The following is a 27,316-nucleotide window of genomic DNA, read 5'->3' as shown; positions in this document are numbered from 1 at the left end:
CTCATGTTGGAGAGGAGAGATAAAGAAGTCTTCTTTGTCGACATAGCTTTGGACATGAAGTCTCAACTTCCCAATCAAGGGAGTAATGGAGGCTTGCTGTCCCTTGAGAGCGGCATTGGCAGTCACAACATCTCCCATCTCGAAAGCTTGAATGCCAAACTTGGTGGCCAACTCCATTGATATGAAGCTGTGAGTAGAGCCGGGTTCTACTTCTTATACCGATCCTGCGCTTGTCGGACATTCTGATGAGCGAGTTTCAGCATATCCATATGGTCTTGGGAAAAACCTTTAACCTGCTGAAGTTTTTCGGTTGCCAACCCCTGGTGACCTAGGTTGAAAATCGTACATGAGCATGGAATGACTAAATCCAGTCGCGACATGCTTAGCAAGTGTTGTAAGCAAACTCAAGAAGAGGTAGATATTCTTCCCAGTCTGTTTGTTTCTTGCTAACGTATACGCGTAGCATATCCTCTAGCACTTGGTTAACTCATTCAGTCTAAATCTTTGGCACGATTAGCATTCCCTAATTCTCTTAATTACGCACTTAATCACTCTTTTTTCATTGTGTTAATAGCAAATAAGCTACACAATCATGATGCACTCTCATGGATTCTTCATTGCGAGCCACTACCCTCATCCATGAGAAAAACTCGTGATTAGTAGCAATAGTGTGTGTATTGCAATTGCATTTAATCTCATTTGAATTGTTTTATGTCGATTTTTGAGTAGTTTGCATCTTCAATTAGTCTTCCCAAATTCATGTTCGCCAAGCATTACTTACTTCATTTCAAAGCTCTCTCCGTAAACTTTCCATCGAACTCCTAATCTCCTTAATCCGACATCGATAGCCATCCGATTAATTTTCCATTTTTTTAGGTGTGTGTGACAAGGGTGACTCCACTTTTCCCTTTTGGAGGCCATAAGAAAAATGCCCCTTGTCTTTCTAAGTCCACACAAATTTTAACCTCACTATTTGTTGACTTTTTCGGCTCTATGTGGAGGTGTGTGCATAGGCGCATTTCAAAATTCACAATATGCTGCTTATTAGAGGGTCAGCCTCGTCCGCCGAGTTTGAACATTCGGGAGTCTGGGCGTAAGTTGCGCATTGCCGCAGTGCCAAATTTGAAAAATTCAGGAGTTGAGAGTCAAGACATGAGGCACTGCTCAGGCTCGCAGCTGATCGTAACATGGAAGACTACATTACAACCCAATCGCTCTTGGCTGTAGCCTTGTCCTTGAGTAGAATGCGACAATATGCAGAAATTGCACGATTCCCCACGGATCTTGTCGGGGCCTGTTTTGACATCTCCGAGCCATCGATCCTTCTCCATGTAGCGCTTGAAATGTCTGTCAAGCATGCACAGACTCTTGATCCATCTGGCCAAGCTACATGGGTGCCATTGCTCTCCCTTATGAGAACTCTTGCAGACGATGAATTGCTGCGGGCTTCGGCCCTGGCGTTGACTCTTCATCCCACAGAGATTGAGTTGCTGCAGCATTGTGCCCGTCGGAACCTTCACCGCAAGTGGAAGCAAACAGTAGAGGGAGAAACAAGTACTGATCAGAGCAAGAAGGAGCAGAACCCACATGGATCTCTGCATTCAGAGATGGTCGGGAGAAAGGAGGAAATTATGCAAAATCTTGAGCAGCAGAACAGGCATACAGCTCATGCACTTATCTGTAAAGCCGACACAGAGCTGGACGTGATATTGATTTGCAAAGACTGCATGGAGAGAGATCCAGAGGCTCACCTGGGTTTCAAGCAGGAGGGTCGAATTCTATATGGAGAGAAGACTGGAAAAGAAGAGGATGCACCCAGAGATGCAGCAGAGGAGGAGCAAATCCTCAAGGGCATCAACAGGCTTCGGATATTTTGTGACCCCTCCTTTTATAAGAAGGTGATCGTACCTCTGTGGCTGGAAAAAGACTGGGGGAAATGGCAGCATGCTGAGAGAGGTCTGGTAATTGCATTGAGACGGCCTTTGCTCGTCCCAAATTTGATGGAGAAACACCTTTTGGAGAGAGACAAGTTTGTGGCTGGACTGCTGCCACCACAGCATATGCGCATCATTGATTGCAATCAGTCACTGCAAGAGGGAGTGATAGTGCTCATTGACTGGCATCCAGCTACGATAAAGTCTGCCTACACTGCCATTTCTCACACTTATGGCCAAGACGTCTATAAAGTATTTGACTGTGGCTGTGCTACGAGGTACGCTGGTTCTGTAAAGGCTCGTGCAAACCCCGCGAAGATACCTTGTAATGGCCATTCTGGCCCAGATGGTGAGGAGAAGCAGGGCAAAGTCATAGGCGATATGCTCTATATGTGCAGGATTTTGGTGGAGAAGGGAGGGGTGCGCTATGCCTGGCATGATGGCTTATGTATCGCTCAATATGATGAGGAGGATGTGAATGATGCCATTGGCCACATAGGCTGGATCTATGCAAATGCTGAGGACACTATCATTTTTCTCCACTATGCAGGCCAGCCCATGGCCCTTATTGGAACTGGTAATGACAACACACCACTTACATCCCGTTGGCATACCAGGGCTTGGACCTTTCAAGAGGCTGTCCTCTCCAAGTGTCGGCGTTACTGTGTGCTGCAGAGTACAGGCAGCTTGGATAATTGCTCAGATTGGCAGGATTTTGAGGACAGATTGTCTTTGTGCTATGGTTCTTCTAATGTCCTCATAATCGGCGAGGCTGAGTTCTTTCACTCAATTATCCTTCTCCATACAAAACTGAGGGTGCTCTATGGAAAAGGTAGATTCTGATACTTCAATTGAAAGAAATTAGCATGTGAGTAGATTATGTCTCATGCAGCCCAGAGTTTTCTTTTTTCCTTTTTCCATAAAAGTGCAGAATATTTGTATTATAATGGACAAAATATACAACAGGAGAACCCAAGCATGGGTTCATTGACCATGGCCAACAAAATTTCAAAATTTTACAAAGTTCTGCCTTCAGGGAATTAGATATATCAGGGTAATCATCCTGTCAAAGTCGACGATGTGGAAGCGTAGTGACCAAGGGGAGAGAGAGAGAGAGAGAGAGAGAGAGAGAGAGAGAGAGAGAGAGAGAGAGAGAGACTCCTGAACCAATCAACCTTGTCAATGAATGATTGAATGTATATACAATGGAGGCAAGGGGTTGCTTATATAGCAATGCCAGTAAGTTGCCCTACCCAAGACTTTGACAAATAAGTAAAATAAATACCTAACAGCCAAACTAAATAATGGGATCACATTGGGCAATTCACTTGATATGCCAAAACTTTAACACCCTCTTTGCAGCTCATAGTGGACATCAATAGTGAGACCAAGTCGATGGAGAAGCTACCATGGACACCCAAGCACCTGCTGGGATACTGGATACACCTAGGTTTTGCTACCCTCAACTTTGTACCTGAAAATAATTCCATCTTGAGCATCTGTTGCCTTTTAGAAACTTTGAATTGTAGGCCACACTACGTCCAATAATCCCCATTTGTGAACTGTGAACACATCACATTGGTGCAACCAAAGTTGGTCGGCCATAGAAGAGGGCATGGGCATGTATGTGTACGCTAGCAGAAGCATGGCAAAGGGCTAGGGCAGCTATGAAGATCATGGGCAGACGGGTAGCAGCGGATATGCATGGCTGATGCGGTTTATAGGTCAAGAAAGGCTCCAAAAGGGGCTAATTTCAGGAGCGGATGAAAGAGATTCAAGGTGCAATCTTTGGGCCTAGAAATGTAGAGCTTGAAGTGCTGAAGGAGTAGGTCCAGACGGCTCATCAAAAAGAGCTACGGAGCCCAAGATATTTGAGTTTGAAGGTGCAGGGTGTTGCAGATTCTTGCCGGGCAAGGCAGCTAGGGACAAGTTGCCTGAGTGGATGTCAGTGTATTGACGCGTAGTGCTCAATTTATGGAGCCTACCGGTCTTTTCAAATTGCAAATCAGAGGTATGGATTGTAGGTTACGGCCAATTGAAGTTTTACCAGGGACCGGGTTGGTGCCCACCTGATTGCATGGGGAGCCGTGCCATTTGGCGTTTCTTGGACCTTGACAGAGTTCGAGAAGGTGCTATGCAGTCTATGGAGCTAGCAAGAGTTGATTGCTCGTCAAACGGAGCCCAAAGCGGAAAGATATAGTGGTTGGAAATCGGGGTGCAGTTGCTCGGAATTGGTTGCAGATGAAATCTAGCATTTTTGCGGCCTTGGTTCGGGTCCTCGGGGAATCTTGAAATGCGGCAAGGTTCGGGCTCTTTCGAGTCGGCACAATGAAATTTCGGCCGGGCTTTGCGGCTTGGATATCAGACTATCGGGCAGGATATGGGAGCTAGGAGAAGAAGGGTCAAAAAAGGTTTTATATATATATATATATATGGAGAGTTTTTTGTGGGCTTGAGGGGGCATATGCCCAGTGACTGCCACGTGGCAGACATATAATCCCATATGTGTGGATTATGCAGTGGATCGCAGTGTATAAGGGCCAAGAGGGGCGCCACTTATAGGCATCACTTGGGTAAGAGACACTCCCTTGGAGCTTGTGGATATGGCGGCTCGCTCAGGGCGTTGTGATGGTGGTGCTCGTGGCCCTACAGGGGCGTGCCGCGCTAGGTTATGGTTCACGCCGGTGGTGCATTGGCTGGCCACGGCGGCGGCGACTGTTGATAGCGCCCACTGGGCGGTTTGCAGGGAGAGGACGTGGCAGCCCGGTAGGGCGGAGTTCCCCGGTCCTCATCGTCTAAGTATTTTTTGAAGGCAAGGGGGTATCCCCCACTAGCGATATCGCTAGTGCATAGGGGGGTGTCCCGCGGCGGCAGTCAACGGTGAGAGAGGGTCTCTAGGGGGTGTATCCTGCCACAAAGGCAAGTGGGTGAGAGAGAATTCGAGGCTGGTCAAAGGGCGGTAAAGTGGAGCCACAGAGAGAGAGAGAGAGAGAGAGAGAGAGAGAGAGAGAGAGAGAGAGAGAGAGAGAGAGAGAGAGAGAGAGAGAGAGAGAGAGAGAGAGAGAGAATATTAATTCAAAGGGGCCAAAGGGCAAGCTCAAAAAGCAAGCAGGTGGTCGAGCCGGACGGACAAAAGACAAATCAAGGTGCACCATGCAGGAGTTTCCCATTGAAGTGAGCCAAGTGCTAGCAATGCAACAAAAATGCTAATATGAGCTCAAGTTGAAGCGGACGAGCTAGAGAAGCTCACATTTTTCTTTTTTTTTGGGTTTAGCCTCCCCTATAAAAGTATGTAAACGTGAATTTTTAAGGGCTTTTTTGGGAGCCGTTGGGGCTTTGGCCAATGTAAGCTTTTGGGCCATTTGAGCTTTTTTTACTGAGGTTCGTGCGGGTAGGGTGCGGATTGTACATGGTGTTGTATATGCAAAGAAGCCATCATTGCTGTCTCTTGGCGTCATCCCCCCTTCCCCCTTCTCTTCTCGGCTTGTGTGCATGTGTTTCCGGGCGTGTGTCAGCGTGTGTGTCCCCCCGAGGTTTGTCGTGCAAAGAGAGATAGAGAGGGGTTATGTGCGTGTGGAAGGTTGTGAATTGAGCAGAGCAAAATGATCGGGTCTGTTTGGTGCATTGCAAGGCGTGTGTGCGTATGGTCGTATGCAGGCTGTGGTTTGTTGGCGGATAGTGTCGAGTTTTGAAGGTGAACTCTAGTGGATTGGGACGCTGTGTATACCCTGGGCTATAGTGAGGCACCGTGTTCTGTGCTGGGTGTGTTCCCCTTTTCCCCTCTCCATCTCCTGGTGCCCCCACTGAGGAGCTGTCTGATGCTCCGATGTGAAGTTTGAAGCGATCTTTTTTAGCCGACAAAGTGGTTGGTTGATAGTTGAAGTGTTTGATGGTCGAATTTGAAGCTGACAGAGATGATGGAGCCAAGTTTTAGCCTTATATTTACGGGCGTTGAAGATCTCGAGGATTGCATAGCAGATTTCGAGTTATGGCTGCTGTTGATGCATATGTTGACGGACGAGGAGAAGTTGCAGACGGTGCCGCTGTTGATGCGAGGACGAGCTCAGGTTTGGTTCGATAGTTTAAAGAGCAGCGATCGAGGATCATGGCAAAGGTTGCAAAGTCAGTTTTTGGAGCGGTTTTGAGAGGTAATTATGCAGGAGGAAGCTGGTGCAAAGCTGAAGGCGGTATGCCAGGATGTAAGGATTTTTCTATTTTCATTGAGTAGTTAGAGATTGCTACTGGGGTAAAAAACCATCAGTATTTGAAGCCGTCGAAGCTGTTAGAGTGTTTGCATCCGAGGATTAGAGAAAAGGTCGAGGACGGTGCGGATACATATGAAGACATGGTCTATCTGGCCAAGATGAAGAGTAGAAAGGTAAAGTGGAAGTTGGAGCTGGGTGTGTTGAAGCTGGCAGATTATGTGCCTGTTGTGGAGATAGCAAAGTGTTCTTTGGTCCGACCAAAGGCGGTTCCAGTTGTCCAAAGTGCAGAGCCTATTGAGATAAGGCCTATGGTTGGTTATGTTCCTTGGTGATTTCCAGTTTGTGATGTGCATGTGCGGAGGGTGGGCGAGCTTGTCAACGAGAAGAAGCTCCATGTTGAGGTGAACTAAGGTGCAAAAGCGGTAGCAGATGTTGAGGTTCCGGTGTGGATTAAAGAGGTAAAGCGCGTTCTTGTGGAAAGTTTGCATGAAAAGGTAGTGGAGTGCAATCAGGTTGCAGATACCGAGGGTTCAGAAGCAGGTGGAGAAAGTGAGCAAAGTCATGGAGATGGTCAAGCATTGGTGGAGTAGCAAGCGGATGAAGATGCAGATACGGAGTCCGTATATGATGTCGGTGATAAGGATGATACAAGCTCGAGTTGCTGGGAGACAAGCGAGGAGGAGAGAGCGGATGAGTCCACATCCTATGGCGAGGAGATGGAGTTTGACGAACCAGAGCTGGTAAAGGTAAAGCTGCCTTATTATGTGTTTGATGATATGGTAGTAGCCAATGTTTAAGAAGAGCAGGGAACAGAACAAGCCGATGTGCATGATGAAGACCAAGTGGAGAGGTCCAGGCCTACAGGTGATGATAAGCAGGTAAAGGTGGTGTGTGGTGCCATGCTAATGGCCGTGCTGATGAAAGTAGCAGTGGAATGTGCCATGGTGGTGCAACAGGTGCAGAGTTTTGCCAGAAGGGATAAAGTAGCCGTGACTATGGAGAAGATGAGGATGATGCAATAGAGAAGTTAGAACGAGTTTCTCTCTTCCTTGGCGGATGATGATGCAACGATAGAAGAGGTCATTGAAGAGCAGGTGGTGCCGATCGACCTTGAAGGGCCGGTTGACGAGGAAGGGCTCGATGATGCTAGAATCGAGTGTGGCCAAAGAGGAGGTTGTGTTGCCAAAGATGGTGGAGATTTCGATGCAGCAGACATGTCAAGTGGTGGATAAAGGAGAATCCCAGGTAGTGGCTTTGCTTCCATTGAAGATATGTGAGCTATGGTTGATGAATATGATGGTAGATACAGCTATGCGGTGGATGGTTCAGCAGGTGCAGGGATCTATGGTTGAGGCCTCCACTTTATTTGGTTGGGAGAGAGGGTCAGAAATGTGTTCGAGCTCGGTGTCAGGTACATGTTTTTTTGATGGTGGTATGCTTGGTATGGAGTAAAAAGTTTGCAGAGGGATGCATGGAGAGTTGAAGGTAGGCTATGGGCAGCCTACACGTATGGTGGTATATGTGCTGGGGTATGGCACTATGGTGAGCTGTTACAGATGGGTGGAAGACACCAATGACAGGTGTTTGATCCGGGCGGAAGGTATGTGATGCAAGGGGTGGGGCAACCCACTTGAAGGTTTGGCAGTAAGATGCAATAAGACTGTGTGTAAATATGGTTTTGATTTTCTCATAGTGTGTGCCAGGTTTTGCAGTTAGAAGTGGAATAAAGCTCTTTTTTGGTTGAGCATAAATGCTCAACTAAGGGGGTGGGCAATGATGGTGCAGCCAAAGTTGGTAGGCCATAGAAGAGGGCATGGGCAGGTATGTGCAAGCTAGCAGAAGCATGGCAAAGGGCTAGAGCATCTATGAAGATCATGGGCAGACAGGTAGCAACGGATATGCATGGCTGATGCGGTTTATAGGCCAAGAAAGGCTCCAAAAGGGGCTAATTTGAGGAGCCGATGAAAGAGGTTCAAGGTGCAGTCTTTGGGCCTAGAAATGTAGAGCTTGAAGTGCTGAAGGAGCAAGTCCAGACGGCTCATCAAACAGAGCTACGGAGCCCAAGATATTTGAGTTTGAAGGTGCGGGGTGTTGCAGATTCTTGCCGGGCAGGGCAGCTGGGGACAGGTGGCCCGAGTGGATGTCAGTGTATGGACGTGTAGTGCTCGATTATGGAGCCTACCTGTCTTTTCAGATTGCAAATCAGAGCTATGGATTGCAGGTTATGGCCAGTTGAAGTTTTACCATGGGCCGGGTTGGTGCCCACCTGACCGCATGGGGAGCCGTGCCATCTGGCGTTTTTTGGACCTTGACAGAGTTCGAGAAGGTGCTATGCAGTGTATGGAGCTAGTAGGAGTTGACTGCTCGTCAAACGGAGCCCAAAGCGGAAAGATATAGTAGTTGGAAATTGGGGTGCAGTTGCTTGGAATTGGTTGCAGATGAAATCTAGCATTTTGGCGGCCTCGGTTCGGGGTCTCGGGGAATCTTGAAATGCGGCAAGGTCCGGGTACTTTTGAGTCGGCAAAGTGAAATTTCGACCGGCTTTGCGGCTTGGATATCGGACTATCGAGTAGGATATGGGAGCCAGGAGAAGAAGGGTCAAAAAAGAATATATATATATATTTGTTTTTGTTTTTTTTTGTTTTTTTTTGGAGAGTTTTTTGTGGGCTTGAGGGGGCATATGGCCAGTGACTGCCACGTGGCAGACATATAAAGAGGCCTAGCGTTTTGTGCATCAGCAGGACAACCCTAGCGTTTTTCATCTACAAGACCAGCCTTGGCGATTTGTGCACAGCAGATCAGCCCGGCGTCAACACGACACAGCAGATCAGCCTAGCGTTTTGCATTTGCAGGACATCCGGCGGTAGCAGAACCATTTTCAGCCCTAGCGTTTTTGATTTGCAGATCAGCCCCAGCGTTTTGCAGATTCACCATGACGGAACATCAAGAAACCTCAGCGTTTTAAGTTTTCAGCCTTTAGACTCCGCAGATCAAGTCCCGAACCTCGGAGATCTCACCTTCCCGCAGCAGTTCCTCGCTACGCGGTGGGATCCTTCGAAGTTTACAGTTTCAGCCCGGAAAACGCAGATTTCAGCGTCTGTGTTTTCAACGCGTCGTCGTTGCATTGTCATCATCGACATTGTTACCGACATAGAGTCAGAATTCAGCAGATAAAGATTTGCAGATTTCAGCCCTTAGCGATCTCAGATTTCAGCCCGTCTCGTCGTCGACATAGTCGGCAAGTCCAAGCATTGTAGAGATTTGTGCAATCATAAGTAGACTGCTCTCGCCATAGAGAGTGGGGCCTTCGGAGGAGGGTTTTACATCTCTGGTGTCGTATTTTCTTCTCTCTCTATCTCTCTGTCTCATACACTTGCACGCACAGTGTCCATTCACTTTGTTGTGATCATTGCATTCTCTCATTAAGAACTGAAGGCTCTCCCTTCCATAAGAACAAAAGGAACCTTGAGCACAGTTCGGAGCACTCATCTTGAGCAAAGCTCAACATTCACTTCCGCTGCACCTTACATACGGGTCCAAACACCAATAACTTGAACTCCAACACAAGGGTCCAAATTAATTATAGGGAGCAGTCATTGTCCCTCTTTGCCACTCACAAGCCTCTCACTGGCTGAAGCTAGTGGTGACACCGGTCATTTGACTAGAAATCTGACGTCAAGGCCACTGTGGCCACCGCCACGTGTGCCATGCCGATCTCTGCCAAAACTTTATTACCACAATCTTTGTCCAGCTTGCCTTTGTCCTTGTCTTTCTGTGAGTTCTTGCTTTTTTCTTTGGCTTCAAACTCTCGAGCCAAACAAAGCGGCAAGGCACATTTATAATAACTCTGGGCGTACCTCATGGGTACCAAGGCAGCTAATTGAGTACTGGTACCGCCATCCTTGTCCAACTGACCTTTTTCGCTGTCCTTTAGCGAACTTCTCCATCTTCTTTTGACTTCACGAACTTGAGCCAAACAATTCCTTGAGAACTGTGCCGTTGCATAGGCCGCTAACTGGATGGTTGTCGATCCGTTATCCATAGCTTTTGGTTGGTTCTGGTCGATGTTGTCGGGCCTCGAGCAAGGTAGGGACAGATTGAAGTTGCAAGGTCTGGTAATTGGGTACCTTCTTGCACTCCAAGAAATGACCGTACAAACCAAGCCGCAAATGCTCCAGACTGATTCAATTCCACCGCAAGGGAAACTCCACACGCAATGGGCTCTGCACAATCTGCTATCCCTCTTGAAACTCTATCACCGATAGTCGCTTCGCACGTTTGCCCTGTGGTAGGCCTTGAACAAATCCAAGGCTCCACAATAAACTGTGCATAACAAGGGCTAAGAGTTCCGTCCAAGCTGCACAGCCATTCCTCTGGTACTCCAAAGCCACTCCATACCCTCTCTCGAACTCCAATTTCTCCGCTCTTTCCAAGCTGATTCTTCTCGACTCTGTTCAAAAAGATCTCCAAATCTTCACAAAAATGCTCCAATGGCCCAATCCCCAAGGCCGTCCAAGACTAGGCCGGAAAACTCCTCTGCTGCCCAAACTGTCGCCAAGCTAGGCCACTAGCCTAGCGTTTCAAAACGCTGGCCACAGTGCCTTCAGAACCGGCGGGCAAGGGAGTAATTGCTGCCGGCGTCTCAAAACGCAGGCGTGCGTAGGGGGTTTGGGCGCTGTGCAATCGGCAGAGGGCTGCAGGGAGTGGCGTCACCTGGGGCGTCTCAAAATGCAAATGGGAGGGGACAGGGCGCCGTCGACAGGGCGCTAGGTGGCGGGGCCGCTGGCGTCTCAAAATGCACAGGAGCGGAGGGGGGTTTGGCGCAGCTGTGTGCAACAGCGTTTTAAAACGCAACAGCTAGTGCCAGGGGGTAGAACATCGGGAAGGACAATGTTTTGGAACGTAGGTAGCAGGAGGGTGATAGCAAGGGATGCCGACGACTATGGGTCTTCTCTTCTCTTCAAGGCTGCTCCTCCTCGCCAAGGGCTTCAAGCACTAAGCTCCACCAAGAAGCTCTGATACCATGTCAGAGACCAAGGGGAGTGAGCACGAGAGAGAGAGAGAGAGAGAGAGAGAGAGAGAGAGAGAGAGAGAGAGAGAGAGAGAGAGAGAGAGAGAGAGAGAGAGAGAGAGAGAGAGTCTCCTGAACCAATCAACCTTGGCAATGAATAATTGAATGTATATATAATGGAGGCAAGGGGTTCCTTATATAGCAATCCCAGACTCCCAGTAAGTTGCCCTACCCAAGACTTTCACAAATAAGTAAAATAAGTACCTTAAAGCCAAACTAAATAATGGGATCACATTTGGCAGTTCACTTGAGATGCCAAAATTTTAACACATCCATCGTGTGCAATATTTTAAACTTTTACCAAAAACTCTATGTAGAACCAATCTCTGCCTGCATGCTCTCCAAGAAGGCTTGACCCTTCTAGGTCCATGGCATGATCCTCTGTATATCCTCTTCTATTTCTATGGTTTAGTCATCCAAGTTGGCATAGTTGCCTTTCTTCAATTTCGGCAATCCTTCTTGGTTCTCCCAGGGCCTCTTAGGGCTCTGCTGTGTCTTTCAAAATGGCACATCTCTTTCGCCAAAATTTGATTTGGCCGTGACGTAACTGCTCATCGTGCAAGTGAACATCATCAAAAAATGTTCCCAGTCTAGGAGTCTAATAAGCCCCTTCATACACATTAAAATTCCTTTGCCTCCCCTAGTCGCAGTTGTTGTGAGGAGGGGAAGAAGCCAGGGGATCAAAATAGGATGGTTGAAGGGACAACTAAAAATTAGGTGCAATTTATCTTCTGCACACTATTGACGTTTGGGGCATAACTGATGCCTATCTATATCTTTTGAAGCTTGGCCCTCTCCATACAGCTTTGTGCATAATAAGCCATAATAGCGCGAACTTTTTGGGGTGGATGCCTAGCACCCAAATGTTGTGAAACTTGAAGTTCCAGTACTTATTGTCTTTAGAGAGTAGCCACCTCTAGTTGAGGGTGCTGTGGAGGAGAGAATTGGGTCAAGTTAGTGATTGGGGGTGATGGAGTTTGAAGCCTCCCCTCCATTGAAAGGCTTTTAGGCATAAGGCGAAAATGGTGCTGAGAGTCTATCTTAGTTTAGAGGGAAAGAGATTGCATCTGCTTCTAACCTGTTGGATTTCCAAGGACCTAAGGTTATAGCTCGGTTAAAGTGCATGGATAGGGGTAGCTATGAGAGTCAATGCCCACCATTGGGGTCCCATAGATCTCCCCACATCTTGAAGCCTTCGTTGTGTAGTTGTAGCGCATGCCTGGTGGAGCCTTCAGCTATCTCAGGGATGCCCATAGTGGGTCACCATATGGAATCCACATTGAGAACGGTCTGGCTTTTGTAAGAAGCCCAATTGATTTCAATCTTTGACTTGTGTCAATACCAAGCTTGCCGGAAGGAGCATGTCACAATTGATGACGTGGCATCCTGAAGGAACCCCAGAATTCCGTTCCCTGTTTTTCCAAGCGTAGGCCAAAGCCTTCTCGCTTCTCCTTCGCGATGAAGTACCTGCAAACACACACACAAACACGCGACAACAATTCGTACGGCGAATCCACAATAGATACCTGTCGCTCTTGCGCGGGAAAAGCGACTTCCGTGCTTCGTAGTCTCGCGATCTCTTGCGTTATCTGGCGGAAGAGTCTTCTCTTGCTGACGTTGGTAACCTTCCTTCAGTGAGGGCATGTGGTGCCTTTATAGTTGCTTGGCCACGGCACGAATAGTTGCTAGTGTAGAGATCGTGGCCGTTTTTTTTTTTTTCTGGCGCTGTTCTACCCGAAATAGGGAGAGAGAATTCGCTGGCTGGTTTTGTTGCTTTTTTATTTTATAAGTGGCTGCCCACTTATTAAGTGGGCGGCCGGCATAGTTTAAAATTGGTCTGAACCTGCCCAAAAACTCAATAAAACCTTATAAGTTAAACCCAGTGTCCCTGGATGCAACCACATGCACGAATGCAATGCAAACCTAGATTCCTCGTGGGAAAGCGTCTGCTCTTCCCGGAAAACTCGTTAAAATATTCCGCTTTTTAAGAAAAGCTTCTCAGAACCCATCTTTATTCTTGTGCTTGCGTCTTTACGCGTATTCCTCTTTCCAGCTCGGGTTTCCTACGAGACCAATGAGATATTCCCTTTCCGATGCTCCCGTCACCCCATCACGTGATGCGTCGAGAATATTCGTTTCCCGGTCTCTCCCACCGAACTAACGGTAAAACCTTTTCGCGATGCTTAATGTCACCCATCATATGACGCATCGGAGTTTTCCGTTCCTATGGCTTTTAATAATTCCAGTAGATCTACAATTCCTAACCTTACGGTTCAAGTGCACATCTTTAAATATCCTAATTTCAATAAAAAGAAATTACTCGAGAAAATAAGAAAATAGTCCATTTAGCAACATCCCTCTGGCTTCTAAACAGTTATCCTCAACTGTAGTGCTTGTACATATCCTTCCAGAATCTCGGGATAGGGTGCTAATTCCTGCTCGGTCATCCACTGAGCATCTAGAGTAGAATAATTCTTAAACTTTACCAAATACTTCCGTGTAATCTTCCCGGACTTAAGTGGCTGCTCCTGATGATGAATGATCTGTTCCGGTTGGAGTATTTCTTCCGTTTCCTCAACCTTAGGAGGTTCCTCAGCAATAGGCTGACTTGGAGGCGATCCCACATATGGCCGGAGTAAACTAACATGGAAAGCATTGTGGATCTTCCAATTAGATGGTAAGTCTAATTGGAACGTCACATCGTTCACTTGGTCAATTATCTTAAACGGCCCATAATAGCGATTGGAAAGTTTTACCACTTTCCCTTTATGAGTCGCTTGTTTCTTTAGTCTTGCCTTCTCAAACTTGAGTAAGACTAATTGACCGACTGTTAAGTCCAGATTCCTTCTGTGCTCGTCCGCAGCTTTCTTATGTTTTTCCCGAGAGCGCAAAATTGCTCTCTTAACTTGCCCGTAGGCCGTGTCCAAATCCCAGATAAACTCATCTGCTGCGAAAATCTTATCCTTAGTGACAAGGATCGGTGGAAGCAAAGGCTTACCATAGAGAATCTCAAAAGGTGCTTTCCCCGTAGACGAATGCACGGTATTGTTATACACGTACTCAACAAGGGGCAAATACTTCTCCCAACCAGACTGTCTTTTTGACACATAAGATTTTAGCATATCCAATACTGTGGAATTAGCGATCTCACTCTGCCTATCCGTTTGAGGATGATATGCAGAAGAAAAATTCAACTTTGTGCCAAGGTTATCAAACAAGGCACGCCAAAAGTTGCCTGTCATGCGAGGATCTCGATCACTCACAATAGACTTGGGCAGCCCATGATGCTTAAAGATCTGTGCTAGAAAAATTTCTAGCCATATGGTCTGCTTTGATTGTTTTCTTAACTGGAATAAAGTAAGCTTGCTTGCTAAATTTGTCCACGATAGTCCAGATCGCATCATTCCCAGTTTGAGTCTTTGGGACCATAATAAAATCCATGGCAATACTCTCCCAGGGTTGATCAGGCACAGGTAAAGGTTGGAGTAACCCAGGCGTCTTATGCCGATCATACTTTACTTTTTGGCAAACCAAGCATTCCCCGACATATTGATCAGTGTCTGCTTTAAGGCTTGGCCAAAAGAAATATCTTTCCAATGCTAAGGTCGTAGGGAGAATTCCACGATGACCTGCATATGGTGAAGCATGTGCTTCTTCCATGATTTTCTTTCTCAATGGTTCTGCCACGCAAATTGCTTGGTGGTGATAGAGGTAACCATCCCGAATAGAATAGGGATATTCATCCTCTCGGTTCTGTAATTTATTCCAAGTGGAGGAGAAGTCTGGGTCATTCGAATACAACTCTGGAAGCGATTCCAATTCTTGGTGATACACAGAAGTAACTGTGTTCACCCTAGGCCGTCTAGACAATGTGTCTGCAGCCACATTCTTACTCCCAGCCGTATGGAGGATCTGGAAGTGAAACATGGACAAAAAGCTGGCCCATCTCATTTGCTTCTCAGATAATTTCCGTTGCGTAAGAAAATACCGTAAACTCTGGTGATCGGTTTTGATCACAAAATCCAGGATGAAACTAATTTGACTATTTTGTTTCTAATTTCTATTTTCTAGAATTAGGACCTTAATAAAAATGTGCATAAGTTAACTAATAAGTTAAGGAATCACAGATCTGTAAGAAAAGCCATCAGGAAACAGACAACTCTGGTGTGTCATATGATGGGTGACAAGAAGCACCGTGAGAGAGTTGGCCTGTCAGTTCGGTGGGAGAAGACCAGGTAATGGTGGCCCCTGATGAGTCACAAGATGGGTGACAGGTTCATTGGTAAGGGGACACACTAAGGGTCTAAGGAGGAAATCTGAAATGAGTAAGAAAATACGCGTAAGAATGCAAGCACATGGATAAAGATGGGTTCTAAGAAGCTTTGGTAAAAAGCAAGACGAGAAGCGGATGTTTTTCCGCGAGAGAATGCTTGAGTTCATATCCGGGGACGCCTGGAAGGAATAAGTGCAAGCATTGGAATAAGTTTATAAGGTTTAAACTGAGTTTAAACAGGTTCACATTGACCGGCCAGTCAATTTTAAGTGAACAGACTAACTTTTAATAAGTTTATTAAGTGACCGGCCGCCCACTTAATAAGTGGGCAGCCAAGTACTAAAATTGCTGCAGGACGTTCTCCAAAAAGCAGAAAAGGCCAGCGCCTCCTAAACCTGCAAGAAAAAGCCAGCGCCCACTATTCTGGCAGAAAAGCAGTCGACCCTCCCTATTCTGGCCGACCTGCAGGGCTTATAAAAGCAGCCAGCGCTCTCATCTCTGAGAGGTAAAAAAATTCGCAGGAGGAGCAAAAAGCAGCCAGCGCTAGCAGATTTCAGCCATGGAAGAGATCGCAGAAGCACCCTCACACTGCCCTACTGCTCACGTGAAGAGATCTCGTCGCCAGAATTCAGTTGCAAGAGGATTTTCCCACATTCCTACCAAGCTTTCATCGCGAAGAACGAGTTCCAGAAGAAATCTATCGCGACAGAAACTCTCCTCCACATCCGAGAAGTGATAGGTAACGATTTTCAGCTTTGTTTATGATGAAGTCCTTGTGTTTGGATGATGCAGGAGTGATGACCGAGTTCCTAGCAAGGTAAGGAAATTGACGACGGAGTTCCCAGCCAGGGAAGTGAACTGATGCCTAAGTACCCAGCAAGGGAAGTACGGCCTCGTGCCTGAGTCCTTTACGGGAAGTACGGCCTCGTGCCTAAGTCCTTTATGGGAAAGAACGGCTTTGCGCCTAAGCCCTTACGGGAAGGAACGGCCTTGTGCCCAAGCCCTTTACGGGAAAGAACGACCTTCGGGTCTAAGACTACAGAACGGAGGGGTTTCCTCGGGTTCTTGTGCTTGTATACGACTCTCCCTGAATAAAGAATACTCTTGACGGGGGGGACCAACCCATCTTCTAGTCCCCAATACTGTGTCAATTCTCTCTCTCTCTCTCTCTCTCTCTCTCTCTCTCTCTCTCTCTCTCTCTCTCTCTCTCTCCCTACTCGTCATGTTGAACCGTCTCTCTTAAATTCCACATGATATTTATCTGAGTGAGCAGCTTCGCTTCCGTATTTGTGACAGTGGTATCAGAGCATGGTCTCCTCTCTTTCTCTGTAAAGGAGGACGACTCTGGGAAGATACGGGAAGAAGCCATGACAAGCCAAGAGAGAAGTAAGCAGGCGGAAACCTAAGTCCTGCAGGAAAAGCTCGTAGAGTTGGATTTTTTTTTTTTTTTTCTCTTTGCAGGAAGGCGACACAAGACTTGGGATTCTCTGAGAAGGTGACAAGAGCATGATGCTCAAGAAACTAGAGAATCTGAGAAGCGGAATGCTCAAGATACTTCAAAACCCAGAAGATATCCATGAACATCAATCGAGAACCATAGCCAAGAAATCCCGTCATTTTGGGAAGGATATGAAGAAGGTCTGTAGACTTAGGAACACTCCAGTCAAGCTTGATACTTTTGACGGAAGGGAAGATGTCCTGAAAGCTACTGCTTTTATTCGACAGTTTGAAGTTGCATTTGCAAACGGCAATTTCTGAGAAGTGTCGAAGGTGAGGCATGTGACCAAACACCTCCAGGGGATTGCAAGTACTTGGTGGTATACCAAAGCTCTGCAAGGAACTTACAACAACAATTCAAGGCTGAATTCTCCAACAAAATTTTTTCCTCTACGCTTTGAGGAGGGCATTCAAGAAGATTGGGATTGGTTTGCCCAATAGGAACACGAGCGAGTCAAAGCAAGTAGTGGTTCACTCTTGCCAAGGTAGGTCCATTCTTGATCCTCTCTGAGGAAGGAAAGATGAACAAATTTAACGAAGGACTTTTGCCGAATTTTGTAAACCCATCTGCAAGATACTTTGCAGCAGATGGTGGAGTCAGCAATAAAAGCTGAAAGTGTACACCTTGGTGTACATAAAATACAATCCCTGTAGTGGGACGAGAACCATTGAACACAGAAACAACGAATTTTTGTTACCTCTCCTCGAAGGATACATTGCTATCCGGAGAAAGTTTGGAGTAACAGAACTCAATCTAACTCCTGAATTTTTGACCCTCAAACTTTAAGTGAGAGGGTAGATCTTTGATCAAAGTTAAATCTTTGAGGAACTCATAAAATGCGTATTGCTTTTATGCACGACATATGCACGTGTCTAACCAGGACAATCACTCTCGAGTGTTTATGAGAGTAGGGTTGAGTCAGAACATTGTTTTATACGATGAACTGCTTTGCTTAACCATCCGGAAGGCCCATGATTGATCCGGTATCCGGTAGTTCTCCAACAAATTGCCTGCTAGTGCGGGTAGGAAATTATGAAGGAACCATTCTGAGCTTTCAAGCAAAGAACAACTTTTATCAAGCTTAAGTACCTTACAAACCAACACTCCCTACCCGGTAAGGGAAGACCAATCTTTGCAAGGAAGAGATGCTGCTGCAGATTTCAGCCGTAAAGAAGACGTTGCCGGTGATGCCCATGGCTGCCCCAAGTGTACCAGATGTCGTCAAGACCCAGTGCGCGAGTTCCCTCGCGAAGAAGTGCCTACGGAGCGTGTTTTCATCGCGACAAGCTGCTGTTTTTCTCTGTTTTCAGCCCATAAACGTCGTAGACGGGGCTGATTTACGAGAAGGAACCCGAGAACACACCTCTTTTGTGTGTAGGATTGGAAGAGAGGATTTTCTATGCAGAGATCTCTTCCGGGGAATTGCTTTTTCGAGAACCGAGTTGTGTTACGAGCGTCGTGACTTTGAAGGTACGATTTTTATGTTATGATCTCTAAGTATTTGATTGCAGGTGTACTTCCTCTTCGTGAGGGAGTAGGAGCAGAGGAAGGCATGAGCCTCTGCAGGATAAAAGTGCTCTGAGGAACTAGAGCCAGATCAGCCCAAGGGTTTCGTACCCAAGTTCGGGAAGCAGATCCACGGATTGAAGAGAGGTAGACTCTCAAGATGTGATCCGGGAGTTGAAATTCCCAAGGAAAGGACTTCGTGTCCAAGAAAGCGGAGTTACTCTGCAGGAATAGGACTTTGGAAATAGAGTCGGAAAAGCGTTGTAGGGATGCCATGCCCTGAGTAGGACGGCAGAAAGGAAGGAACCATTCCGAGATTCCAAGCAAAGAAAAGCTTTCATTAAGCTTGAATACTCTTTAAGCCCACACCCCCTACCCGGTCAGGGAGGACATGGTAGTTCTTTTCGCACAAATGAATGAACACTCTCTTTATGAGAGAAGGAACAAGCGACGACTACGGCCTGTGCTCGAGGAATCCAAGGATTGAAATCCTAGTTATTTAGTGAGCGGGTTTTGCTCTAAGATCGAGCCAAGGGATCGTCAAGTTGAGCGTCTTCGCTCTAAGGATCTTACGAAGGGAAGGTAATTTCCCAGGTTCACCAAAACTCTAACACAGCTTAAGAATTATGTACACCTTTGGGTACATGGATAACACAGGAAGATGCAGACCTATGCCAAGGAACTGGACGAGAGTTTCTTATACTCTCTTGAGCGCCTTTTTATGCGCAAGGATATTCCGACACGAGAATCTCTATTTGAGATGTGTTCGGTAGAAGGATTCTCTACAGAGAAGAGGTTTTCTGATGGTCGTTGATTATTGAGTACGCTATGTGCTTTTATTGTTACAGTAGCAACTTTTGGTTGCGGCATATGTTTCTCCATGAGCAGGTCAAGTAGCATTTACACGTTGCTGGAATAAATTCGAACTATTATGTTCGTAAGAGTAAAATTTGCCAACCATTTTAAAATGGTAAGAATTACCTTAACCACATATGGGAGAACATCCTTGAGATCCAAAGCGGGTTCACCCTTAAGTGGGCCAAGTTTGAACTTATGTTCACAGAATGGTATGGCTAGAATTTTATCTGCCTAAGATTTTGCGAGGAATCCTAGATGCTTGCAAGGATGGCCTCTGCAAGGAAGAGACGCTAGTAGGTGTCACGAGAACACTGCTAGTGGTAATAACTTACAGGAGGAAAAGATTGGAAGGAAGTGCCGTCGTGCACAAGGAATCTTCGGATTGGAACCGCTCGCCTACGTTGAGCGACGGCCCGAAACAAGAACCTTCTTTAAGGTGATCGAAGACCTTGTTTGTGAAGGAAGATATCGAAATTAATACTCTTATGATTTGGGCATTCCCTATGTGGGAGGACACAAGAGATTTAATACCCTCTGGACTAACAGCGCAGGATTATGCGCAAGGACAGATGCCTAGATTGATTTCTAGGAGGATTATTCTTCTCGGGATTGAGAAAGTGGAATTGAGTTAACAGATTCTCGGATAAGGAAACTTCCAATCTGTTGGAAAGACGCGAATGACGAGTTCTTACATGGCTCGTAAGTTTGATGAATTGTGAAGGATATCCTCGAGGTACTAGAGGAAGGATATGAGCCGGTAAGGTAAGTATTGAATTCTTGAATTTTATTAAATTAATTTTTAAGCTCTCTTTTGAGAAAGGACTAGCTCAACTCACCATTGAGTAAGATTTGGAATCTTTCCGGTTTCTCCCCGGCAGTTCAGTTGGACCTCTACAGTTGAGGACAACTGTTTATAAGTGAGAGGGATGAAACTAATTTGACTATTTTGTTTCTAATTTCTATTTTCTAGAATTAGGACCTTAATAAGAAATGTGCACAAGTTAACTAATAAGTTAAGGAATCACAGATCTGTAAGAAAAGCCATCAGGAAATAGACAACTCTGGTGTGTCATATGATGGGTGACAAGAAGCATCGTGAGGGAGTTGGCCTGTTAGTTCGGTGGGAGAAGACGAGGTAATGGTGGTCCCTGATGAGTCACAAGATGGGTGACAGGTTCATCGGTAAGGGGACACACTAAGGGTCTAAGGAGGAAATCCGAACTGAGTAAGAAAATACGCGTAAGAACGCAAGCACATGGATAAAGATGGGTTCTAAGAAGCTTTGGTAAAAAGCAAGACGAGAAGCGGATGTTTTTCCGCGAGAGAATGCTTGAGTTCATATCCGGGGACGCCTGGAAGGAATAAGTGCAAGCATTGGAATAAGTTTATAAGGTTTAAACTGAGTTTAAACAGGTTCACATTGACCGGCCAGTCAATTTTAAGTGAACAGACTAACTTTTAATAAGTTTATTAAGTGACCGGCCGCCCACTTAATAAGTGGGCAGCCAAGTACTAAAATTGCTGCAGGACGTTCTCCAAAAAGCAGAAAAGGCCAGCGCCTCCTAAACCTGCAAGAAAAAGCCAGCGCCCACTATTCTGGCAGAAAAGCAGTCGACCCTCCCTATTCTGGCCGACCTGCAGGGCTTATAAAAGCAGCCAGCGCTCTCATCTCTGAGAGGTAAAAAAATTCGCAGGAGGAGCAAAAAGCAGCCAGCGCTAGCAGATTTCAGCCATGGAAGAGATCGCAGAAGCACCCTCACGCTGCCCTACTGCTCACGTGAAGAGATCTCGTTGCCAGAATTCAGTGGCAAGAGGATTTTCCCACATTCCTACCAAGCTTTCATCACGAAGAACGAGTTCCAGAAGAAATCTATCGCGACAGAAACTCTCCTCCACATCCGAGAAGTGATAGGTAACGATTTTCAGCTTTGTTTATGATGAAGTCCTTGTGTTTGGATGATGCAGGAGTGATGACCGAGTTCCTAGCAAGGTAAGGAAATTGATGACGGAGTTCCCAGCCAGGGAAGTGAACTGATGCCTAAGTACCCAGCAAGGGAAGTACGGCCTCGTGCCTAAGTCCTTTACGGGAAGTACGGCCTCGTGCCTAAGTCCTTTACGGAAAAGAACGGCTTCGCGCCTAAGCCCTTACGGGAAGGAACGGCCTTGTGCCCAAGCCCTTTACGGGAAAGAACGACCTTCGGGTCTAAGACTACAGAACGGAGGGGTTTCCTCGGGTTCTTGTGCTTGTATACGACTCTCCCTGAATAAAGAATACTCTTGACGGGGGGGGACCAGCCCATCTTCTGGTCCCCAATACTGTGTCAATTCTCTCTCTCTCTCTCTCTCTCTCTCTCTCTCTCTCTCTCTCTCTCGTCATGTTGAACCGTCTCTCTTAAATTCCGCATGATATTTATCTGAGTGAGCAGCTTCGCTTCCGTATTTGTGACACGCTCCTAGAAGATAATGCTTCCAGGTAGACAAGGCGTGGATCACAGCCATAAGTTACTTCTCGTAGATCGAGGCATGCAATTCTGCATCCGTAAGTCGTCTACTTTCATAAGCCATTGCATGGGCTTCTTGGTTAAGCACTGCACTAATGCAATCACCTGAAGCATTTAGTGAACCTCGAATGGTTTCCTTAAGTCTGGCACTATCAAAATAGGTCCATGGCTTAATAGGTACTTTAGCCTACCAAAGGCACCTTGTTGTCTCGATCCCCACCTGAAAGGGATCTTTTTCCTTGTTAGGTCATGAAGTGGTCCTTCTACTTGAGCAAAGCCTCCGATAAACCCCGATAATAAGAACACAATCCCAAAAAACTTCGTACATCATGTACCGTAGTGGGAGTTGGCCAATCTTGCTTCCATTGGTAGGTATTCGTTGGGCTTTGGCATACACAACCTTTCGCTCCCCCGTGGTATAAGATTTAAAATGTTCAGGAGCCGTATGTAAGTCAGCAGGCTCTTGTCCTGATGGAGACCTTTCTTTTAGTTCTGCCTCCTTTTGGACTTGGATCTTTGCGGGATCCATTTTCACTTGGTTGTGTGAGACTATATGGCCGAGATAGTGTATCTCAGTGAGGAAGAACTCACTCTTCTTTGCATTCACATGCAACTCATGCTTTCGCAATTCCTGAAACACTACATCCAAGTGCTTTCGATGTTCCTCCTCGGTCTTTGAAAAGACGAGTATGTCATCAAAGAACACTCCTGTGAAAGCTCAATGTGGGCTGAAAATTCGGTCCATCATTCGATTGAATGTGGCAGGAGCATTGGTCAAGCCAAACGGCATTACCAAAAAGTCATAAAGTCCAAAAGTTGTACGAAAGGCAGTCTTATGGACATCTTCAGGGGCTATGCGTATCTGATGATACCCGCTTTTTAAGTCAATGCGACTAAAGATGTTGCTCCTTGCAGCTTATCGAGAATATCATCAATCCGGGGTATCGAAAAGCGATTCTTGATAGTGATCTTGTTTAGAGATCGATAATCTATGCACATTCGAAATGTGCCGTCTTTCTTCTGCACCAGTAGAACTGGAGAGCAGTAAGGCGAAGTACTTGGTCGTACTAGATCTTTTTCCAGAAGCTCGTTGACTTGCTTCAAAATTTCCTCTTGCTGAGCAAGACTAACCCGATAAGGGGGTAGGCTTGGGGGAGAGCTACCTAGTACGAGATCAATGCGATGATCTTCCGGACGTTCCGGAGGTAGCTTGTCTGGTAGAGTATCCGTGAAACAATCTTTATACTTTTCAAGAAATTGAAAACGTTTAATTTCCAAACTAGAGAGCGAACCCTCATTAGTTTTATCTCTTTCACGTGCGAAAATCAAGTAAGCAGAAACACACTTCTTTATTTCCTAATGGAGATATGGCTTACAATAGGGAATAGCCAATCCCCTGCATCAGCAAAAATTTTAATGTTCTTGCCCTTATGCTCAAAAGCGAGGGTCTTTTCTACATAATCTAGGACCGGTTGCATATGGTAATGCCATGGCATACCCAAGATGATATCACATCCCTCGATAGGTGCCATCAAAAAACATTCGCGGTCCTTGTATTCACCAATCCGGAGATTGAGTTGTCCTTGCACGGGAGTTTCATTGGTGGTCAACCCCTCAAATGCCGATCCGGAAGTGACTGGAGTTCTAAGCTGAGCCGGTGTAAGGCCCAAACGTTCTACAGTTTCCAGTGAGATGAAGTTGTCCGTCGATCCAGGGTCGTAGAGGATCAACACCCGCTGGTTATTCACAGATCCCCAGCCTTTAAGGAGCTGGCGCTTCCCTTTCTCGGTGTCTGTATTCCCTTGCACATCATGAATGGAATTCAAGCTCGGTGGAGCGGGTTCCTTCTTCGAAGATGCTTGTTCCTGCCGTTGCTGCCGAAGAGGGCAATCGAGCTTCATATGTCCTTTTTCACCACAGTAGAAGCACCTTCCTTGCTCTTTGAAGGTTTGTACTTGGTTCGGTGTGAGATACTTAAGCCGTTTTCCGGTACCCTATGGCTTCTTAGGCTCATCCGGATCCTCTGGGGAACGCTTTTTGCCTTGGTTGCCATGGTCATCATAGACCTCTCTTTGCCTTGCACGGTATGTGCTATGTTCCATTCGTCTGGGGGTACCAGTGGAATGTAAATCCTCGGCAATGATTGCCGACTCCATCATCCGCTGAAGGGTGTCGTGTGGGTACACCTTCATGCTCTTCCGAAGCGGTGGTTGAAGACCTGCTTCAAACTTTCGCATCTTTTCTTCGTCGGAAATCTTCATAAAAGGCGTAACTTTTAGAAGAACCGACCAAAACTTGTCAACATAAGCCGTGACTTTCTCTTATTCCTTCTGGGCGAGCCAGTCCCATTCCTTCCGAATGTCCTTCTCAAAATCAGGTGGAAGAAATTGTTCATAGAATTCAGCTTTGAATTGAGTCCAGGTTCTGGCTTGAGTACCTTCCAGAATTTTGGCTAGCCACCAGTTGCTTGCAGTCTCCTTGAGATGCATCCCAACATGACGCAACTTGGATTTTTCAGTGAAGTTTCCGTTGGCAAAAGCAACTTCAAACTGCCTGATGAAAGACAGTGCCTTGGAGATATCTCTCGGTCATGTGTAGCTATCAAACTTCACATCCTTGTTACCGGATTTGAAAATCCGCATCTTGCGGTGACGTCTACAATTATCCCTCTTGAACTGGGGCTTCTCTTTAGTAGCATGTAGGGAAGTAGTAGGAGTTTTCTTCTTGGGAGAAGATTTAGATACTGTATGAGAAGTAGATGTAGTAGTATAATCAGGAGAGTATGATGGAGAAGAGATAGAGATATCCTTGCTTTCATTAAGCACAGAAAGTTCTTTTTCCTGGCCCTTGCTCTTGGAAGGCCGTTTGTCCTGATTCGGAGATCCCTTGTGTGTTTCGGCACCTTTTTCCGCACCATCCACTTGCGGGTTGCTTCCATTAACAGTATTTTCCTGACGCCCATCGGCATCCGATCCTTGTGGCTTCTTGATTCTATCCAAAGCCTTTTGGACAACCGGCAACGAAATGGGTTGTTGCAATTCCGCGAGTTGGGCTTGCACTTGTTGAAGTTCGTTTTCAACGATTCTTTCGTGGCTTGTCATGGTTCTTCCCGTTCCCTCCCGGAATCGTCCTTCTTTGTAGAGAAAGAGAGAAATCCGAGCTCTGATACCACTGTCACAAACGGGAGCGCACACGAATAATCAACAAGATGAAAATAAATAATCTTTCAACTAAACAAAGTTGAGGGAGAAGTTCGACACAGTATTTGGGACCAGAAGATGGGCTGGTCCCCCCCCTTAAAGAGAATCCTTTATTAGGGAGAATCTTTTTACAAGCATAAGAATTGGAGAAAACCCCTCCGTTCTAAATCTCTGACTCAATGGTCGTTCCTTCCCGTAAGGGAAATCCGAGAGACGAGCTCTCAATCCTTTTTCCGTTTGTACTCGGAGTCGAGACTCCGTAGATAATTTCCGAATTCCGTTCCCGGAATTCCCAAGCGTAGGCCAAAGCCTTCTCCCTTCTCCTTCGCGATGAAGTACCTGCAAACACACACAAACACGCGACAACAATTCGTATGGCGAATCCACAATAGATACCTGTCGCTCTTGCGCGAGAAAAGCGACTTCCGTGCTTCGTAGTCTCGCGATCTCTTACGTTATCTGGCGGTAGAGTCTTCTCTTGCTGACGTTGGTAACCTTCCTTCAGTGAGGGCATGTGGTGCCTTTATAGCTCCTTGGCCACGACCCGAATAGCTGCTCGCGTAGAGATCGCAGCCGTTTTTTTTTTGGGGCGCTGTTCTACCCGAAATAGGGAGAGAGAATTCGCTGGCTGGTTTTGTTGCTTTTTTATTTTCTAAGTGGCTGCCCACTTATTAAGTGGACGGCCGGCATATTTTAAAATTGGTATGAACCTGCCCAAAAACTCAATAAAACCTTATAAGTTAAAAACAATGCCTTTCACAACACTTCCCAGGCGTCCCTAGATGCAACCGCATGCACGAATGCAATGCAAACATAGATTCATCGCGGGAAAGCGTCTGCTCTTCCCGGAAAACTCGTTAAAATATTCCGCTGTTTAAGAAAAGCTTCTCAGAACCCATCTTTATTCTTGTGCTTGCGTCTTTACGCGTATTCCTCTTTCCAGCTCGGGTTTCCTGCCAGACCAACGAGATATTCCCTTTCCGATGCTCCCGTCACCCCATCACGTGACGCGTCAAGAATATTTGTTTCCCGGTCTCTCCCACCGAACTAATGGTAAAACCCTTTCGCGATGCTTAATGTCACCCATCATATGACGCATCAAAGTTTTCCGTTCCTGATGCTTTTAATAATTCCAGTAGATCTACAGTTCCTAATCTTACGGTTCAAGTGCACATCTTTAAATATCCTAATTTCAATAAAAAGAAATTACTCGAGAAAATAAGAAAATAAGAAAATAGTCCATTTAGCAACACCGAGGATCACATGTTTTATGCAAAGAAGGAGCATTTCTATAAAGCCAACCAATATGACTTCCTTGAAGATAAAAGCAAGAAAGTAAGAGGATTCAAAGAAGGTGGACAATCAATTAAGTTCAACTCTTTTTTTGGATTCCGAGGTGCTCTGAGGGCTTTGGCCTTCATACAACAGTTTGACATAGCTTTCTCTGGAGGGCATTACTCAGAGCACTCCAAGATTCGGAGGGCTACATCTTTCTTCAAGAGAAATGCTCGGACAGGGTGGTCCACCCTTCTACTGAGAAAGGAAGCTCCAGTTAAATGGTTGACATCAAAAGGCTTTTTTATTTCTTCTTGGCTGACTCGTGAGTATGAACGAGATATATGAACTGCTTGGAATCATCTTCGGATGACCAAGGGAGATTCTTTGGACGCTTATTGCGAGAAATTTTGGAGCTCTTTTCTACCAGCCTCTTCATTTAAGAAGGTCTCGTTTAAAGAATAGATTGAGCGGTTTTGCTGCGGACTTCCTACAAAGATCGGAGACTACTGCTTGGAACAAAAGTCAAATTTCCCGAATGTATCGCACCCCGTTTCGCATGACCCATCAATTCTTGAATAGATACCCCACTGGTGACTGATGAGATCATGACTCAGAGAACTCAACGGACTTCTAACAATGAAAGTAGAAAGAGAAAGAGTTCCCAAGAAAAGAAAGACAAGGATTCACGACCCCGGCTCACTCTTCGAGAGAGGGCAAACTACATCAAAGAGGGGAAGTGTTTTGGATGTGGGGAACATGAGCATGTCTCCGCGAAGTGCGCTAAAAAGACACAACAAGAACAGAATGAAGATACAGGCTAGGGAGTTCGAGAGCAACAGAGGAACGTGGCAGAAAAGGCAAGATGCAAGCAGGACTGGTTCCAGATTGCATGGGTACTGACCCAAGCACGATTGATGAAAGTACAGAACTGTGCCGAGCTTGGGGCGAACTAAAAGTCAAGAAGCCCTGATTTTCTTTGATGCAGGAGCCAA

General features: G+C 46.2%; 1 protein-coding gene across 1 annotated transcript in view; it reads left to right on the top strand.

Annotated features, from left to right (window-relative positions):
* Positions 1 to 1,063: 1,063 nt before the first annotated feature.
* The window catches only part of LOC147438949 (uncharacterized), a 43,767-nt gene continuing 17,514 nt past the window's right edge, over positions 1,064 to 27,316 (top strand). Inside the window, exon 1 of the mRNA XM_086484909.1 lies at positions 1,064 to 2,766. Coding sequence (XP_086341035.1) covers positions 1,188 to 2,766 — 1,579 coding nt within the window. The 5' untranslated portion in view covers positions 1,064 to 1,187. The remainder of the gene's footprint in view (positions 2,767 to 27,316) is intronic.

The sequence above is a fragment of the Adiantum capillus-veneris genome, chromosome 16 (genome assembly GCF_014529385.1).
Source record: "Adiantum capillus-veneris isolate H3 chromosome 16, ASM1452938v2, whole genome shotgun sequence".
Lineage (NCBI taxonomy): Eukaryota > Viridiplantae > Streptophyta > Polypodiopsida > Polypodiales > Pteridaceae > Adiantum > Adiantum capillus-veneris.
Note: the sequence above shows the minus strand (reverse complement) of the source record. Positions and strands in the feature narration are given on the sequence as shown.